At 48.0% G+C, this 20,140-nt stretch overlaps 1 protein-coding gene across 3 annotated transcripts in view; it reads left to right on the top strand.

Annotated features, from left to right (window-relative positions):
• The first annotated feature begins 1,870 nt into the window (after positions 1–1,870).
• Positions 1,871–20,140, top strand: part of ARSG (arylsulfatase G) — a 155,050-nt gene continuing 136,780 nt past the window's right edge. Inside the window, exons 1-2 of one of the 3 annotated variants that reach the window (XM_030828413.1) lie at positions 1,871–1,948; positions 17,861–18,629. In XM_030828413.1, the coding sequence (XP_030684273.1) occupies positions 18,412–18,629 (218 nt within the window). In that variant the 5' untranslated portion in view covers positions 1,871–1,948; positions 17,861–18,411. The remainder of the gene's footprint in view (positions 1,949–17,860; positions 18,630–20,140) is intronic. The other 2 variants (XM_030828414.1, XM_030828415.1) reach the window with 2 other exon arrangements.

Genomic DNA, 20,140 nt, shown 5'->3' with positions numbered 1-20,140 from the left:
CTAAAGTTCATTTGCATTCTCTATTTAAAAAAAATTTCCAAACCTAACCTGGATAGCTGCCTCACGATGTTGAATCACTGGCTGCAACCGAGTCACCATTTTACAAGACTATGGTGTTGAAACCTGAGCCCCTAATTTAAGTGTCTTCCTCAGGAGTTCCACTGAGGAAAGTCCTTTTTCGGAAACCACAGAAGGAAAACTCAGGGTTAGTGGTACTCATTACACTGGAAGGAGCTTTTCCACTTGGCTGCATTGTTTATTTACATACTGTAAGTTCCTATTTTGGACACCCTTCCCTTAATTATGAGAAGAGGGGTTTCTATTATATCATCTGGCCGGATGTATTGTTGGCCCCAAAAATGCCACATAACGGTGCTTGGGACATGGGGAGATGCATGGTTTAGAGATTTCAGCATAAGCACTTGTCATCTTTTTACAAACAAGACACCTATCTTACCATGATTTGCAAAAACAATCAGATCACTGAGAAATCTTATTCCCGGTGTAGAAACCATCTCCTGCGAGAAGGAGCTGGCACGGAGTGTCTAACCGTGCAAAACAAAACCAGCTTCCAGGTTGACAAGTTGTAATTGCTCTTCCCCAGTTGGCTCCGGGGAGCTTTTTCTAAGACTGACGCCCCCCGTGTTTGGTGACATTTTATATACGCCACCTAACAAACTTCTACGACCTGTCTTGCTAGGGTGGGGGGAATAAAAAGAAAAGACGACAACAACCTAGAAGGAAATAACCCATTTCCTCTGCAAAACCATCTTCCCTTGCTACGGAACTGCTCGGCGACACCAGCGCTTTCCTGCGGTTGGCAGCCCGGGAACCTTGAAGTTGCGCGGGACCCGCCGTCAGCCGCTGACAGTTCTGACCGTCCAGGTGGAGGACCCGCGCTCTGCCGGGAAATCCCCGCCTTCCCGCAGGGGACAAACAGTGGCCGCCCCAGGGAGTGCTGTGTTTGGGGGTCGGGGGAGGCAGGGAGCCCCACTTTCCCTCGCGCTGCCTCTGTGGCTGCCCTGCGTGCGCGCGCCAGCCTGGGGAAGGAAGGTACCTCTGACATTTCGCTCCTGCGACGCGCAAGCAACTTCATGCGGAAAATCCGCGGAGGGGCTGAGCCTGGAGCCCCCGACTCTTCCGACGTCCCGGAGCCCCCAACCCGGGGCAGGGGGCACTCAAAGGCCAGGCGTGCCTTTAGGTATCTTCCGGGACCCAACTGTACCAGGGTTACGGACATTCAACTCTCAGCTACCCACACCGGCGCGAGCGCGTCATTCCGGTGGCCCTGGGCATTCCTAACTGTCAGAGCGAATATTTTTGGGAATAACCTTTCCAAAATGTGAAGATGTTCAGTGGTCTCCTCCGCCTCCCATCCCAAAAAAAGGCCCCAACACATTTTTTAAGAAACAACCCACACCCCACAATCAAACTTTTAAACATGTAAAATAATAAACCAACTCACCAAGTTAGAAGGGAAGAGAATAAACCCCAAAAGGCTCCCAATAAGGCGGAGGCTTGGCCTCCCCCTCCTTATAAGCCGCTCGGTAACATGAGAAAAGGATTAACCCCTTAGGGGGCGGGACCGACTCTAGCGCAAGTTGGCTCGGGCTGGTGAGGCCGGAGCGCCCGGGCCCTCCACCCACTCCCGCGACGCGGGCACCCGAGCCACACCCTCCCCCCGCCCCCCACCCCGGCCGCCTGCGACCCGGGCCGTGCGTGCTGCCGCCCGCGCCCCGGCCCCGCGTCGCTGCCTAGCTCTTATCCTATACCGGCTGCAGCCGGTCTCCGCCGGCCTCGGGGGCGCGCCGCCGCCGACCATGTGCTGCGAGCGCCGAGCGCAGCCAAGGAGGGGGCCTGCCTGGCGCGCGCGCGCCGGCCCACGTGGACCTGAGCCGCGCCGGGCGCGCGCCCGCCCGCCTGCAGCCTGGGCTGGGGGTCACGGAAGGTAACCGCGTCGCGGTCCGGGGCCGGGCCGCCCCCGCCAGCGCCGCCGGGGTCCTTGGCACAACGCCCCGATCTCCCAATCCAGGCACGCCTCTGCGCGCGTGACCCGCCCAGACCCCGGAGCTTTGCTGCAACGCTAGTAGGAGCGCGAGCGTGCAGGGTGTTGGGGGGCGCCTGCACCCTGTCTCGGAGCATCTCGGCCAGGCGCGCGTCCCCACCTCCGGGCGCCTTCCTGGCGCGCCCACTGCCCAGTCCCGCCCGCGCCCTAAGGATTTAGGGATTTAGCGGGGAGGGGGAACGCGCGCGCCGGGGCTGATCCCGCGCGGCGCTCGCGGCTGCGGCGGCTTCGCGCCCGCCCGGAGCAGAACAGGTTCCTTCCAGTTTGGGTGTGAGCTGCGCGCGCGGCGCCTGAGTTCCTCCTGCAGCGCCCACTTCCCCCAGTTTCGTCAACTCGCGCACCCCCACAGTTCCCCTTCCGGCGGTGGGGAGGGAGTGCCGCAGTGGGCCCCAGGAAGCGAGCGGCCGGGCCGCTGCGGGTGCCTTGCTTCCCCCACTTTGCTGCACCGGCAGCAGCGGCAGCAACAGCATCCGCGTTGCGCGAAAGGAATGTGAGCAGCCGGGCTGAGTCAGCATCCCCAGCCCGGGGCACGCGCGCACCCTCCAGGCAGAGACGGCGTCGGCACAGGTGCATGGCTCCCATACCCGCGGGGAGCCCTCTGTAAGGGACCTGGAGGTTTAGACGGTCCGTGCCCCTCATCCCGTAGTCCCCGACCCCAAGGTCACTGTGAACTAAGCGAATGATGCACGCGAAACCTCAGTTAGGAGCGCCTCATGGGGACAAAGCATGTGTCAGATCCTAGACATTTCAGAGCCTGCGGGGGCGCAAACTTAGCTTCTTGGTCTCTACCTCACATCCCGAGGGCAAATTTGGAAACTGCTCGGGAGCAAAGGCCATGTTATTTGCATTCGTTTGCAGACTTTGGCGCCGGCTGCTGCCTTCATTGGGGTTCGGGGAATGTGGTTCTGATGTCAGAAACGCAAGAGAGCCTAGTTTGGGAGTGCGTGCACGGAGGGTCGCCACCGGGAGGAGTCGGCGATCTGAATTTTAATAAAAATCCTTCCTTGCTCGCTGATTTCTCTCACCATTTTGGGATAGGCTCTCCTGAGATAAATGCCATCCTTTGCCGTTGACAAGTTCTGGTTGTGTAAGTGGGGAGAAGATTCGTTGGTACAGGGTGCCTTGTATGGCCAGTACTGTACAGCCAGGGGGCCGCTGAGTAGCTTTGCAAGCTTGTAGGCGTAATTTAACCTCGTAGAGCGTTAATTTCTCCAGATCTGTAAAATGGGGATGGAGGTGGTATTCCCAGAATTGGAGGGTTTAATTTATGGTACTTGTAAAGTGCGGATCGCAGTGACTGGCATTTCGTAAGGCCTCAGTACCCATTAGCTCTTGCTGCTGTTATTTATGCTTTACCAAGGCCAATTAATTGCTGACTCCAACACACTCCCTGTGAGAGAGAGCCTTTTTTGAGTTGTTCTTCAAAGGATCCACATATAATGATATTTAGAAACTGATTTGAACACTTCATGCTAATGCAGGGCTGCCTCTAAGATAATCTTTGATATTTAGGATCTTACACTTTAATATTTAGGACCTGTTACTGTACTGTGTGTGGAAATGTCATGTGCAATACGACAGCATATTCTGTATGTCTTAGGAACCTAAAGGTGCAGCCAGCCATTTATACCTGAGTGACTCGAAGCAAGTCACATAAAATCTCCGTACTTCAGTCTCTTGATTTAAAAAATTACACAAATTATGCCTAAAGCCTCAGGAGTGAATGAATGATTGGAAAAATCACATCTGAATGTTTGAGCAAGTGAAACCAGGCTTTTGGGGAGCATGATTCTAATAATAATAATAATAGAGTTTTGTTACTACTAATGTATTACTATTCTTATATTTTATTAATGTTAATCATTTTTTAATGTTTGCTTTGCCCTCAACACTGCATTAAGTGCCATACATGTAATGCAATTTTAACCCCATCAGTAACCTTCTGTAGTTGACACTCATTATTCCCATTTTACAGATGAGGAAAGTTGAGGCACTGAGCACTGGAGGGATTGACCTAAGGTTACACCATTTTTTTTTTTTTTTTTTTTTTTTTGAGATGGAGTCTCACTCTGTCGCCCAGGCTGGAGTGCAGTGGCGCGATCTCGGCTCACTGTGAGCTCCGCCTCCCGGGTTCACGCCATTCTCCTGCCTCAGCCTCTCCGAGTAGCTGGGACTACAGGCGCCCGCCACCACACCCAGCTAATTTTTTTGTATTTTTAGTAGAGACGGGGTTTCACCGTGGTCTCGATCTCCTGACCTCGTGATCCGCCCGCCTCGGCCTCCCAAAGTGCTGGGATTACAAGCGTGAGCCACCGCGCCCGGCAGGTTACACCATGTTTATAGATACACACTAGCGCTTTTTACCACTAGAGCTCATCCAAAGATGCCATTTGCCATCTCTGTTTGAATAATGGAGAGGTGGCTGGAAACCCAACCTAAGCACAGCCTTGCTAGTCACAAAAAAGTCACGCAACGTGACTTTTGCCCACCCTAGTTAGAGGCTGGCTTCACCTTGTTCCCTCAATCCTAGTGAGACCAAGCGTGAAAACCCCTGCTTTTTTAACTTCTCCAGAGAAAGCACTGCATTGCCATGCTAATCAACACCCCCTCGCCCCCAAACAAAACTAACTCTGTTTAGTTCTAAATAAGAACAAAAGAACCTTTGGAGTCTGGAGTACAGGACCAGAAAAATCAGGAAATCAAGTGAAGGGCTCAGCACCCCTCTTAGCCTCTCCTGTTGTGTCTGCCTGATCCCAAGTGGCAGGCAGAGCCCCCTCTCGGCTTTCCTTTACAGTGGGCAAGGCCATCATGATGCCCTTAAGAAGACCCCCAACATCTTCTTGGGGAAAAAATTGGCTCTTCAGAGCTGTCCCCAAGGCTCCCTCTTTTAGCCCTCTTGCATAGGGTCATTTGCATGAGAACAGATTCCTTTGTGTAAAGTTGGCCTGCCTGTTCTCTGTCCACGTTTATAGTCCTTCAAGTCTTCGTGTTGGGTTGCTAGGCAGATATGACCCTGGCTTGCAAATAAGCTCACTGCATTTACCAGCCTGTGAGAACTTCAACTTGGGTAAGTAGACTGAAAGGAATCTGGTCTGGAGCTCTGGGAAGAGGGTCCCGCAAGCCTGCTTTTGGGGGCTGACTCTTCAGGGCAGCCATCAAAAAGGGAGAGTATGTGAAGGGGGCTTCCATGGGAGGCTGTGATGGCCCACCCACCCTTCCATTCTTCCTCTTCCGGTCTCTGTTCCACCCACCATGCTCCGACCCAGGGGCTTGTGACTTGTATGCCACTGAAGCAATTTCTTGCTTTAAAACTTTAATATCTGCTTCTCCAGTTGGCCAGGAACTTCACACACTCCGCCATCTAGCAACAGTGAACCGATGGTCCAGGTAGTTCTGCTAGGATTATTTTGTGATTTGGGGTCCTCCCCTGCAGCACTCCCCCACTCAAATTTCACAGTTTGTAGGAAGGCAGGGGCCCTTCAAACTGGGAAACGCACACTTCTGGGGGAATTTAAAGATTTGCCAAGGGGTTCTGAGGCACAGATAGTGATGACGATGATAATAATAATACTACAGAGTTGTGTCCATGGCTTAGGACAGTTGCTAAGTTAACCGAATTAACACGGGCAAGGGGCTTAGCACTGGGATTGGCTCATGGTCAGGTTCCCTATCTCTTGGCTGCGACTCTTTCAACCTGTGATTCCTGGGGGATTGAGGAGCATGGCGATCAGGGAAGCCTTCAACTGGCAGAGAGGACCTTGGAAGAACTGGCAAGGGGTGCTGAGCCAGGGGAGAGGTGAACAGCATGAGAGGAAGGTAGGAGGTAGGTGAGGCCATTCTGTATTTGGGGACAGTGAGGTCACCTTCCCACTCGTGTGTGTAGGGGCGGGCGATGATTGATTTCTGTCATGCCCATTACCATTTGGTGTAGTATCGATGTATCGTTGGTGCCTGTCATGAACTCTGAAGTAACTTTTACTTGATCAGTACTGAATTTCATTCCTAGGCTTCTCAGTCTTCATAGTTGACTGCTCCTGTAGTTTTGCCATCCATTACTGCTTAAAAATTAAAAAAAAAAAAATAGAGAACACAGCCTCCGGGAGGCTTCTATAAATTATCTTGAGCCTGTTGCAAAAGTCCTAAAAAACAAACCCAGGCTGAGTGTGATAAGCCTAGCGCTTTTGGCATGAAGGCAGGAGGATTGCTTGAAGGCAGTTTGAGACTAGCCTGGGCAACACGGCAAGACACCGTATCTAAAACAATTTTTTTTTTTTTTTTTGAGATGGAGTCTTCCTCTGTTGCCCAGGCTGGAGTGCAGTGGCACGATCAAGCAATTCTCCTGCCTCAGCCTCCCAGGTAGCTGGGACTACAGGTGTGCGCCACCATGCCTGGCTAATTTTTGTACTTTTAGTAGAGACAGGGTTTTACCATGTTGGCCAGGCTGGTCTCAAACTCCCGGCCTCAGCTGATCCACCCGCCTCAGCCTCCCACAGTGCTGGGATTATAGGCGTGAGCCACTGCTCCAGCCTAAAAAATATATTTTTTTAAAAAATTAGCTGGGTGTGATGGTGCTGTCACACCACTGCACTCCAGCCTGGGCAACAGAGTAAGACCCTGTCTCAAAGCAACCAACCAACTCCAAATCGCAGAACAAAATTATTTAAATCACATTACATTTAGGAGTGAATGCATGTCACATTAAACTGTACGACACAGTTGTGGGTTGTGAGATCTCATTGGCAATATTGGGAAGGGCTGTGTATGGGACCAGTGGATTTTGCCCCGATTGAGTCACGCTTTCTTCGAATAGTTGTTGAAGTTGCTCCACCTGCCCTGTTCCTCAAGGCCCAAAGAATAAAAACCTGCTCTCCTGCTGTGTTTCTTGCCTAAAGGGAGATGCTGACTTTCCCTATCTTGTCTAAACAGGTACCTCCTGTCCTGTGCTTCTAGATTCCCAGGAACAATAGGCAATGTTAAGCTTCCATTTTAACCCTTTAGGACCAGTGCCTCCATGAGTTTCCAGATGGCTAGGGAACGACGCGAAGAAACTACAAGGATGCTACAGGATTGTGTTATGGGCAAATGGTGAGGAGGGGCCCCGCCCTGCTGTGATCGGTGGCGGGCTGTGGAGTTAGGTGAGCTTTGTAGGGATACAAGCAGGACTGGGTCCAGGGAGCATCCATCCCTCCATCCTTCCTTCCCACGCCCATCATTCATCCATCCATCCATCCAAGCAGCCTCTGCTCATCCATAGCCCACTCGTGAGCACTGACAACTGCTGTTGTCTCCCAGGCCACAAAACCACACCTCAGAGGATGTGGTTCCTTCTCTCATAGCATGTATAGTTTAGTTCAGAAGACAGGACACATGTGATTGTTACCTAAAACAACATTTCAACAAGTGCAATTTTACAAGTGAGAATTACAAGTGAATGTCTTCCAAGAAAGAACTTAGAAAAGTCATCTAAGTTTAGGGGAATGATGAGATGAAGTTGACAGGGCGGGGCAGAGCAGGCTGGGCTGTCGATGTTCACGTTACATGCACTCATCCAGCAAATATTGACTGAATACCTTCTGGGCCGGGTACTGGAATTATGCAGTGCATAAACTATACAGAATGTCCCTGCCTTTACAGAGTTTCCGCCCTGGAGTTGTGGATCTTTCTTGCTTGAGCACCTAGCTAGCCAAGCATCCTGGACAAAGAGTTCTTTTGAAATGTTTCTGATATGGAAATGTAACTTCCATTTTCAATTAACATCAACAAAGGGGAGATTCCCCTCACACGCACCCTACATCTTGACCTCATATTGTTAAATTTTCCGAAACCAGATTTGCTGGAAGGTAGCATACTCCAAGGATGCCAGCTATTATTAGAGTCTGCATAGCTGAAGGGACCTGGCTCAGGTTTAGCCAAGATAGCACAGATAGTCATGGGATTGTGTAACAAAGAACCATAGTTTGGAATGTTGAAAATGCAAACTGAAATTACTCTTTATTTCCTCTTTGCCTTGTTTGTGACTATGGTGGCGTGTTTGTAGCTTCTGTCTTCTCTAGGTTCAGAAACCAGCATCAGAGCTTGCTTAACAAACAATTCTGGCAGGTTCAGCCAGTAGCTGCAGGGAGTCTGGATTTTGCCATCTATACTCAGAATAGTTATGTTTTTATCTTTTTTTAAAATTAATTTTTTTTTTCTAATAGAGATGGGGTCTTGCTGTGTTGCCCAGGTTGGTCTGGAACTCCTGGGGTCAGGTGATCCTCCTGTCTTGGCATCCCAGAGTGTTGGGATTACAGGCGTGAGCCACTGTGCCCGGCCATTATGTTTTATTTTAATGTTAGTAATGCTTTGGCTTGCATAGCACATTTTTAGTGTGTTCTCATATTTATTATCCCTTTATCCTCAAAACAATCAAGAGTTGGACTAACAGTAGCCAATATTTCTTAGCACTTACTGAGAACTTGGGTTGGATTATTTCATTCTCACATTGTGTTTGGGGTTGAGAAAATTTACTGCGACTCTTTTTTTTTTTTTTTTTTTTCCCGATATCTAATTCCAGGCCAAAACTCCATTTTTCAGGTAAGGGAGGAAACTGAGACACAAAGAGATTCTGTAACATATCCATGGTCACACAGCTAGCAAATCACTGCTGAATCTTGGATACATACTCCTCTGGAAATAAGACAACACATCTCAAAAGTCAATTCCCCAAAAGGCAAATTTGCTAAGTAACTGCTTCACTAAATTGTTTTTTTCCTAAATTTGGGTCTTACCCCTATTTCTGCCCCTACCTGAGCCTTGGCTTCAGAGATTCCCAGGTAAAACTTTAGGGGAATCTGTCTTGGGGTGCTCAGGATGCCATAATAAAATACCATGGACTAGGCTGGGCTTGGTGCCCCACGTCTGTAATCCCAGCACTTTGGGAGGGTGAGGTGGGTGGATCACTTTGAGGTCAGGAGTTCAAGACCAGTCTGGTGAAACCCTGTCTCTACTAAAAATACAAAAGTTAGCTGGGCATGGTGGTGTGCATCTGTAGTCCCAGCTGCTTGGGAGGCTGAGGCATGAGAATCACTTGAACCCAGGAGGTGGAGGTTGCAGTGAGCTGAGATTGCTCTACTGCCCTCCAGCCTGGGTGACAGAGCAGGATCCTGTCTCAAAAAAAAAAAAAGAAAACTACTGTAGACTAACAACAGAAATTTACAAAAATACAGCCCAAACAGAAATTTATTGTTTACAGTTCTGGAGGCTGGCCAATTTGGTTCCTGGTGAGGGCTCCCTTCCTGGCCTGCAGACAGCCACCTTCTTGCTGTGTCCTCACATGGCAGAGAGAGTGAGCAAGCAAGTTCTCTGATGTTTCTTCTTGTAAAGGCACTAATCCCATCACCTCATGACCTCATCTAAGCCTTATCACCCTCCAAAGGCCTATCTTCAAATATCGTCACACTGAGAATTAGGGCTTCAACATACAAATTTTGGGGACACACAGACTTTTAGTTTATAAAAACATATTTCATTGAGGAAGTGGAATGGATCCAGGGCAAGGATAAATCTACAAAAATAGAAAAGATAGTACAAAGCACTGTTTTTCTTAAGAGAAAGTTTCCTATTCTCATGCAAAAATGACAAAGGGAAAAAAATTGAACTTTTTTTTTTTTTTGAGACAGCGTCTCACTCTGTCGCCCAGACTGGAGTGCAGTGGCACCATGTTGGCTCACTGCAACCTCCGTCTCCTGGGTTCAAGCAATTCTCCTGCCTCAGCCTCCCGAGTAACCGGGATTATAGGCACCCGCCACCACGCCCGGCTAATTTTTATATTTTTAGTAGAGATGGGGTTTCACCATGTTGACCAGGCAGATCTCGAACTCCTGACCTCAGGTGATCCGCCCACCTCGGCTTCCCAAAGTGCTGGGATTGCAGGCATGAGCCACTGCGCCCAGCTGAAAAAAATGGAACTTTGACACGTAAACCACTGATCAGGCTGAACATGACAAGGGGAAAGATATGATGCATAAGGTGGGCTTGCCAAAAAAAAATCGAACCTGGGTTGGATCTCATCCTAGATCTACAAGCCAGTTTACGGGAAAACAGGGGTCCAGGGAACATTTCAATAGAGGATGCAATCAGCTAAATCCAAAATTTGAGAAATGTTACAGGGCAAACACCATAATTTATTCACAAATGTATGCAGAGAAAGGAGGAGGGGAGCCATAAATGAAAAGAAAAGAGACACGTGAACCAAGTGCAATGTGTTGTGAACCCTGTCTGGATACTGATTAGAACAAACCAACTGTTAAAAAAAATACCGATGAGACAATGGAGGACATTTGAACTCTGATTGGATTTTTGATGATACTAACCAATTGTTAATTTTTAAAAGGAGGGTGTTATGGAATTGTAGTTATATATTAAGAACTTTTAGAGAATCGTACCAAAATACTTTTGGATAAAATTATATGATATCTGGGATTGCTTTTTTTTTTTTTTTTTAAGAGACAGGGTCTTGCTCTGTTGCCCAGGCTGGAGTGCAATGACATGATCACAGCTCACTTGCAGCCTTGAATTCCTGAGCTCCAGCCATCTTCCCACTTCAGCCTCCCTAGCAGCTGGGACTACAGGCACATGCCACCATATGCAGCTATTTTGTTGTTGCAGAGAGTTGGGGTCTCGCTGTGTTGCCCAGGCTGGCCTCTGACCCCTGGCCGCAGGCGATCTCACTCCTGCCTCAGCCTCCCAAAGCGCTGGGATTACACGTGTGGCCCACCATGCCTGGCCTGGGGCTTATTTCAAAATAATCCAGCATATGTGGAGAGGGAGGCAAAGGGAAATTGAAGGAGAGAGTCAGCATGAGCATATGTTGATAACTGTTGAATTGAGATGTTGGGTAAGTATATGTGAGTTTCTCAACTTTTGTGTGTTTGACAACTTCCATAATAAAATGTTTAGTAAGTGATAAGAAAATACCGCTTTGTAAAAAGTTCTTGAAAATGTGGCAAACAGGCTTCCAGGGAGCGAATTTCAGACAGTTGACCTGGAGCTTTCTTCTTGATCACACCCCTCAGGATTTTTCTTCTCAAGTGGAGGATAGACTTTTAGAGGAAAGATGTTATGCAGAGGTCCATCTCCTTTCTCTGCTCTGTGAGCGAGGACACAGATATAATTTCTGCAGGGCTACTGGGTTTTTAGATGCATGGTGTGATGCCACCTAGGCTCTCTCAAATTGGCTCCTGCAACATGGCTTTCTTCTGTGACAGTCTCAGCAGGTGGTTCGAACCTAAAACTAGGCAGGATGTCATATGCCCCCTGTGGATGGGTTTCCTGGCATCGTTGGGTTCACAGAAATGATATTGCCTGAAACAGTGTCTGGCGTGAGGTCTCCAAGCTTTAAAAAAAAAAAAAGCCACTTTGGGAGGCTGAGGTGGGTAGATCATGAGGTCAGGAGATCGAGACCATCCTGGCTAACACGGTGAAACCCCGTCTCTACTAAAAATACAAAAAATTAGCTGGGTGTGGTGGCGGGTGCCTGTAGTCCCAGCTACTCAGGAGGCTGAGGCAGGAGAATGGTGTGAACCTGGAAGGCGGAGCTTGCAGTGAGCCGAGATTGCACCACTGCACTCCAGCCTGGGTGACAGAGTGAGACTCCGTCTCAAAAAAAAAAAAAAAAAAAAAAGCATTTTAATTATCTAAGTGAATTTGCTCTCCCAGGCTGGATAGAGGCATTCAAAGATGTCTTTTGCATCTTCTTTTGAGCTTAGACTACTACCCCTTGGCCCCTACACTCTAAGAAAGCAGTCTTTCCAAGTTGGGCTAGCCTCAAAATTACATATTGGGGTCTATGGGCAAAAGCCTGGGACACAAGGATGTTTATTACATGTAGATAATAAATAACCCTTTGTCCTGGGTATCGTGGTAACTGGGTTTTCCTTTTCACCTGGATGGACTAGGGTGAGGCAACATGTAGGGAAGTGCTCACTGCCCAGGTCCTGCGAGTACAGGGTGGCTACTTGAGCAGAAGGGCCACCTCCTGACATTTTGTGCCCTAGGCATTTTGCTTGTCTTGCTCTAGCACTGTCTCTCACCTGAACTCACCTGGACCCTTGCAAGGGACTCCTAACTCAGCTGCTTCTTTCATCTGCTGCCCTGCAGGGCATTTGTGTATTCTCAACAGGGCAGGAATTCTGTTACAATGTAAACCAGAGCCTGCTGCTCTTGCTCAATCCCTCTGGCTTCCCATCTCTCACAGCAAAAGCCTTTCTTTCCTCTCTGACTCTAATCCCTGCCCTTCCTCTCTCCATTGCTTCTGCAGTGGCTTCTTGGCTGCTCCTTGCTTGTGCCAGACCTCAGCCTTTCCCAGTTTCTCTGCCTTTCCTGCATGGCTTCCTGATGGCTGCGTAGCTTCCTCCCTGACCTCATACAGATCCTTATCCAAATTGCATTTTCTCAATGAGATTGTCCCAGACCACCCCCTTTAACTTTGCAGCCTCCATCCCATGCCTGAGCTCCTTCTTTGATGTTCTTCATGCTATTTATATTTTATTGATTTCGTTTCTCCCCTCATTGTCAAAAAAGTAAGTGGTGTGAGGGCAGGGACTTTTGTCTGTTTCATTCACAGCTGTATGCACTGTACCTGGTTTAAAACCTGTCAGTCAGTACAAATTTCGTGGACAAATGACAGAATGCATTGGGGAGTTGCTTCAGACAACACGTGAGCAGCTGATGCCCAAGGCCCCTTCTGACAGCCCCCGATGGCTCCTGGCCCCCAGCCAGCACACAGACCATGTTCTGATGTGGGGAGTAAAACAACAGGACTCCACATCCCAGAGACCCGCTCCCCCCTGCTCTTTTGTCTTTTTTGGCCTCAGCTCGTCAGATGCTTTTGTCTCTGGAAAACCAACAGAACCCTCTGCCAGAAAGGTCTGCCCGACCTTCTTGTTATTTCAGCTGTTTTCAAGGTTCTCTAGGAGGATGCTTGGCCACAGGGAGGCCCATGGGAAACGAGGGTCAGGTGATGAAGTGAGTGGCTCAGGCAGCCCAAGGACTTCAGCTCTGTGTTTTCAGATACTGCTCAGCAGATCTTCAGGTTGCTGCATTCCATTCGCTTCTCAGTGCTTCTGGCCCACAGCCTGCCTCTGGGTCATTTGGCTGTTTATCAGTACCTTTAGCCCTAAGCAAGCCTGGAAACTGAAGGGAGGTCAAACTTGAGCACACTTAGCAGCCCTGCTTTAAAATGGGGGTCGTGGAGAAGAACAGGAATCATGGGTAAAGCTGATTGTCAACTAAAGTTCACTCTGCTCCTGCTTGGGGAGCATGAGACGTGGGAAATTGTTTATGCTTGTGTCAACAAGGATGTTTCACAGTCAGTTGTGCTCTGATGGAGCAGATGGGCCTTCGTTGTGGGATTTGTTGACTGACATGGCCGAGTACCTTCTGCCCCAGTGGAAGGAGGGGTGAACACTGTATTTGCCAAAGACTCTGCCTTTCTTTATAGCCAGGAGTGCTCCTTCCCTGGGTCTACTCTCCTTTCTGAGAGTGATGGAGAAAGAAAAAGCTGGCAAAATAACATCAGATAACATCTGAGGGTAGCAAGTAAGGCCATTTTCTTTTATTCTTTTGTTCTAAGGGCTAGATGCAATCAAATGCTTGGCTTATATAGCTGTATGTTTGGAGGTATTGTTTTCAGAGACAGGATCTTGCCCTGTCGCCCAGGCTGGAGTACAATGGCACCATCATAGCTCGCCACAGCTGTGAACTCCTGGGCTCCAGTGGTCCTTCCACCTCAGTTTCCTGAGTATCCGGGATTGTAGCTATACACCACCATGCCTGGCTAATTTTTTAATTTTTTTATAGAGATCGGGTCTTGCCATCTTGCCCAGGCTGGTCTCCAACTCTCAGGCTCAAGCAGTCCTCCCATCTTGCCTCCCAAAGTGCTGGGATTACAGGCATGAGCCACTGATCTGGCTATGGAACCATTTTTCTTAAATTTCTGTTTTGTTTTGTTTTGTTTTGAGATGGAGTCTCACTCTGTCGCCCAGACTGGAGTGCAGTGGCACAATCTCAGCTCACTGCAACCCCCGCCTCCCAGGTTCAAGCGATTCTCCTGCCTCAGCCTCCCGAGTAGCTGGGACTACAGGTGCACGCCACTATGCCTGGCTAATTTTTTGTATTTTTAGTACAGATGGGGCTTCACCATGTTGGCCAGGCTGGTCTTGAACTCCTGACCTCAGGTGATCCGCCTGCCTCAGCCTCCCAAAGTGCTGGGATTACAGGCATGAGCCACCGCGCCCAGCCCCATTTTCTTTATAGCACTTGAGCTCAATGTTTGAGCTTAAGATCTTGATCAAAGTCTGTACCTGGGCATCCATTCTTTGAGTGTCTGGTCTGCCTTTTCCATTTAGCTAACAAAAATGGGGAAAGGATTAAATGTCTCCCTGGAGGTGTGGGTATGAAGAGTAATGCAATGGTGTGCTGGCTAGATTCACTTATTTCCATTCTATGAACATTTTAAGTAATGATTCCCTTTGAAAATCCTCAATGGAATGTTTCATCATGGAACACTGAAGAAACACAATCTGTTTATTTATATTCCCACCTTAATTTTAGCTTCTTTCTTAACTGAATGAAGTCTTATACATTGGATCCATTCTGAAATGGATTATTGACCAGGCATGAGGCCACTCTAGTGTTCCAAGCTAAGAAGCTTTAAGATAAAAAGTCTCCTGTGTCTGTTGCACATGGTCAGAAGCCAGTAGAATGATCTCGGAATCAAGCAGCAGGTCCACAGGCGTTTGTTAACCACCCTCCTTGTGCTGAGGCTTTTTCTCCTGAAAAGGGAGATATCTTTGGAGTCTCAAGATCAACAAATACCAGTTGAGTCTAATTGAGTTTGAGATAATACATCTCCTTTTGGGAAACAGAAGAATTTGCATTTCTGAACAATTGATTCGTTGGCCTCCAGATGACATGACTGTTTACTTGGATTTCCTTTTAGTTTGATTAAGTACGTATTTGCCCATTCTTTTGGTTTTTATCCCGGTCTTCCAAAATTTACATACCTCTAACCACCCCCATCCATGTGGATTGATCAATTGGGTTGGCTGGCAAGGATGTACAACTGGAAAAAGTATCTGTCATAATCCCAGGCCTATCTTTTTTACACAGTGGTTCTCCTTTAATCTGCTCCATACATTGGATGTTCAACTGAAGCTTTGTTGTTGTCATTAATTTTAGATTAAAAAAATAGAGATAAGGTCTCACTCTGTTGGCCAGGCTGATCTTGAACCCCTGGCCTCAAGTAATCCTTCTGCCTTGGCCTCCCAAAGTATTGGGATTACAGGAATGCCCAGCCAACTGAAATTTTTATTTGGTCCACAATTTGGTCCACAATTTCAACTCTGTTCCTCCTTATTAAACTTGCAAATTGGCTGGATATGGTGGCTCATGCATGTAATCCCAGCACTTTGAGAGGTTGAGGTGGGAGGATCACTTGAGCCCAGGAGTTCCAGAGTGGCCTGGGCAATATAGTGAGATCCAATTTGTACAAAAAATAAAAAAAATTAGCTGGGCATGGTGGCATACACTTGTAGTTCTAGCTACCCGGGAGGCTGAGGCAGGAGGATCGTTTGAACTCAGGAGTTTGAGACTACGGTGAGCTGGTATCTGTCTCTTTAAAAATAAATAAATACATAAATAAAATAAACTTGCAAATTTAGGGCTTTTAAGTGAACTAGAGCTAATCTAGTTTTATCCTTGGCTCCATTTGCAGCTTGCAGCTTAAAGTATAGCCTTCAATTCTCGTCTTTCAAAACTCAATCTGATTTGTCGCCTTTGTTTGTCCGCTGAAGTTGAGTCATCAGTTAGATTAAGCAGTGTCCTTTTTCTTCTTGCATTAGACTCATGATGTTTTTGTTTTCCAGCACCTTTGCTGCTTAAAGTGTGATCCAAAGATGAGCAGTACAGGCCTCACATGGGCTTGTTAGAAATACAGATCCCAGCCGAGTGTGGTGGCTCACGCCTGTAATCCCAGCCCTTTGGGAGGCCAAGGCAGGCGGATCACAAGGTCAGGAGATCGAGACCATCCTGGCTAACATGGTGAAACCCCGTCTCTACTAAAAATACAAAAAATTAGCCGGGTGTGGTGGTGGGCGCCTGTAGTCCCAGCTACTCGGGAGGCTGAGGGAGGAGAATGGCATGAACCCGGGAGGCGGAGCTTGCAGTGAGCCAAGATCGTGCCACTGCTCTCCAACCTGGGGGACAGAGTGAGACTCCATCTCAAAAAAAAAAAAAAAAAAAAAAAAAAGGAAATACAGATCCCAGGCCCAGCCTTACCTACTGAATCTGCGGTTTAATCAACAGAAAATCCACAGCGGATTCATATGTACCTTCACATGTAAGATGCACCACTGGTTGAACATGTCTTTAGATTTTCTTATTAAAATTACATGGCTAGGATGCAAAGGGACACATTTCCATGAAAAAAATTTTTTGAAAATTTTTCTAACATTTTATTATGAAAATTACAAACATACAGCAAAATTAAAAGAGTTCTATAGTAAGCACCCATATATCCTCTACCTAGATTCTATTATTAACTTTTTAAAACCATTTCCTTTTTCCCCAGATTAACTTCTGTCAAGAATTTTGGCTGGGCCTCGGTGTGGTGGCTCACGCCTGTAATCCCAGCACTTAAGGAGGCCAAGGCGGGCAGATCACTTGAGAGGTCAGGAGTTCGAGACCAGCCTGGCCAACATGGTGAAACCCCGTTTCTACCAAAAATACAAAAATTAGCTGGGGTGTGTTGGTGGGCACCTGTAATCCCAGCTACTAGGAGGCTGAGGCATGAGAATTTCTTTTTTCTTTTTTTTTTTTTTTGCTTTTTTTTTGAGATGGAGTTTTGTTCTTGTTGCCCAGGCTGGAGTACAGTGGTGTCATCTCGGCTCACCACAATCTCCGCCTCCTGGGTTCAAGCGATTCTCTTGCCTCAGCCTCCCGAGTAGCTGGGATTACAGGCATTCGCCACCATGTCCGGCTCATTTTGTATTTTTAGTGGAGCTAGGGTTTCTCCATGTTGGTCAGGCTGGTCTCAAACTCCCAACCTCAGGTGATCCGCCCACCTCGGCCTCGCAAAGTGCTGGGATTACAGGTGTGAACCACCGCTCCCAGCGAGAATTTCTTGAACCTGGGAGGCGGAGGTTTCAGTGAGCCGTGATTGTGCCATTGCGCCCCAGCCTGGGTGATAGAGTGAGACTCAGCCTCAAAAAAAAAGAATTTTAGCTGGGCATAGTGGCACATGCCTGTAATCCCAGCTATGTGGAAGGTTGAGGCAAGAGGATCACTTGAGCCAGGAGTTCAAGACTGGCCTAGGCAACATAGCAAGACCCTATCTCCAAAATTTTTTTTTTTTAATGTAGAAACATTAGGTTATAGCATGACTGTTACAAATAACCATGTCTTGGTAATAAGGATCTCACCTCTCCTTCTGGAATTCTCAGTGGCACAGTGGGATTTAGCAGCATTGGGGGCTGGTTCTGGTCCCACCCAGAACACTGGGCCTCAATATCCTCATCTGTACAGTGAGTGGGTTGGCAGAGATCATCTCTAATGTTACTTCCAACCCTGTCACTATAGGTCCATTGCGAATATTATTATCATCACTATTTTTCAGGTGGAGAAACTGATGAACCAGTTAAATATTTGAATAAAAACATCTGTTGGCATGGAAAAGTGATTATTTCCTAAGCTACTGAGTAAAACACAGCTGCACTGGCAGTTTTAACTCTGTTTTCTTGTCAATTTTTGTTCTTTCAGGAAACCTTACAGAAACATGAAGCCCTCAACCATCTGGAACTCACTTATTCGAGGCTGACTGCGGCTTCTAGAACATCCAGGTGTTCTGCAGATGCAAGAACTCATCCTGTAGTCACCAGATGGAGTCCCAAACAGCCAAACAGATGTAAGGCCTGTGCTGTGGCTCTGAGGCCCTGAATACAGACGGGTCATTTTCTTAGTGGCCAAAGAGCAGTTGTCGACATTGATGTCTAATTATTGAACACGACCAGTCATTTTACTGAGCTGCGGTGAGGAAACACTGACCATAGAAGATCAAGCCAAATTAGGGATTGCAAATTTCCTGATTCTTTTGAATTAGGATTCCAGATGGGGGCCTCATTTCTATAGCCCCCAACATTCCTCTAGCCGTTATCACTGCCATCACCGCTGCCACCAGCATCTTCTTGCAGACTCCACCCCTGCTCCCTAGAGACTTCCTGCTTTGAAAGTGAGCAGAAAGGGAGCTCTCAGAAAAGTCTCTAGTGGTGGCTGCCGTCACTCCAGACAATCAGAATCCTGCCTTAACCACCATGGGCTGGCTTTTTCTAAAGGTTTTGTTGGTGGGAGTGAGTTTCTCAGGATTTCTTTATCCTCTCGTGGATTTTTGCATCAGTGGGAAAACAAGAGGCCAGAAGCCAAACATTGTGATTATTTTGGCTGATGACATGGGGTGGGGTGACCTGGGAGCAAACTGGGCAGAAACAAAGGACACTGCCAACCTTGATAAGATGGCTTCGGAGGGAATGAGGTGAGTCTTGAGATGCCAGGCCAGCCTGTCTTTGGATGTCGTACTCCCGTTCTTGAGAGGGGAAGGGGCCGTGCAAAGCATTTAAAGAGTCATTGGTGGACCCATGCTGATTTAATTAACTTATTAATTAATTTGGTTTGAACCCAGCATAGCATCGTGAAGAAATCCAGCCATCTAGCACCCATCCATCCATCTAGTAACATTCATTGTGTGTTAGGAGCTAGGAATACAGAGGTGAACAAGATAAAACATTTTTGTTCTCAAGTTATTCATTGTCTGGTGGAGGAGACAGGTTAAAAGGAAAGTAAGGGGCTGGGTGCAATGGCTCATGGCTATAATCCCAATGCTTTGGGAGACTCAGGCGGGAGGTTCACCTGAGCCCATGATTTTGGGACCAGCTTGGGCAACCTGGCAAGATCCCACTTCTACAAAAAAATAAAAGCAAATTAGCCAGCGGTGATGGCACACTCCTGTGGTCCCAGCTACTCGGGAGGCTGAAGTGGGAGGATCACTGGAGCCCAGGAGTTCAAGGTTGCAGTGAGCTATGATTGTGCCACTGCACTCCAGTGTGGGTCACAGAGCAAGACTCTGTCTCTTAAAAAATAAGTAAATAGGCTGGGCGCGGTGGCTCACGCCTGTAGCACTTTGGGAGGCTGAGGCAGGTGGATCACCTGAGGTCAAGAGTTTGAGACTAGCCTAGCCAACATGCCGAAACCCTCTCTCTACTAAAAATACAAAAATTAGCCGGGCGCGGTGGCAGGCACCTGTGACCCCAGCTACTCGGGAGGCTGAGGCAGAGGAATCACTTGAACCTGGGAGGCGGAGGTTGCAGTGAGCTGAGATCGCACCACTGCACTCCATCCTGGGCAATAAGAGCGAGACTCTGTCTCAAAAAAAAAAGAAGTAAAGAAAGGGAAATAAGAATTATAAGCAAATAGCTTCTGAGCCCACATCCAGAGGTTTTTGTTTGTTTGTTTGTTTGTTTGTTTTTTTGAGACAGAGTTTCGCTCTTTTTGCCCAGGCTGGAGTGCAGTGGCATGATCTCGGCTCACCGCAACCTCTATCTCCCGGGTTCAAGCAATTCTCCTGCCTCAGCCTCCCGAGTAGCTGGGATTACAGGTGCGTGCCACCTGGGGAGAAACCCCAGAGATGGGGTTTCTCCATGTTGGTTAGTCTGGTCTCAAACTCCCAACCTCAGGTGATCTGCCCGCCTCGGCCTCCCAAAATGCTGGGATTACAATTGTGAGCCACTGCACCCAGCCCCAACATCCAGAGTTTTTGGAGAACAGAGGCGAGGGTGTGGAACCCAACCTGGACTTTCAAGGGAGGAGATGGCCTTTGAAGAGCAAAAGAGAGTCTGTGAGGTGTGAGAGACATGACTCACTTATTTATGAAAGGCATGGCTTACGATTAAGGCATACTGAACTCTAAGGGACCACAAAAGAGGAGCCTATGCATCTGATGAGTCAAAGTGTTTAGAAAACAGCTATTGCAGATTTTTGTTAGAACGC

Source organism: Nomascus leucogenys, chromosome 14, assembly GCF_006542625.1.
Source record: "Nomascus leucogenys isolate Asia chromosome 14, Asia_NLE_v1, whole genome shotgun sequence".
Classification (NCBI taxonomy): Eukaryota; Metazoa; Chordata; class Mammalia; order Primates; family Hylobatidae; genus Nomascus; species Nomascus leucogenys.
This window is presented reverse-complemented; position numbering and strand designations above follow the sequence as displayed.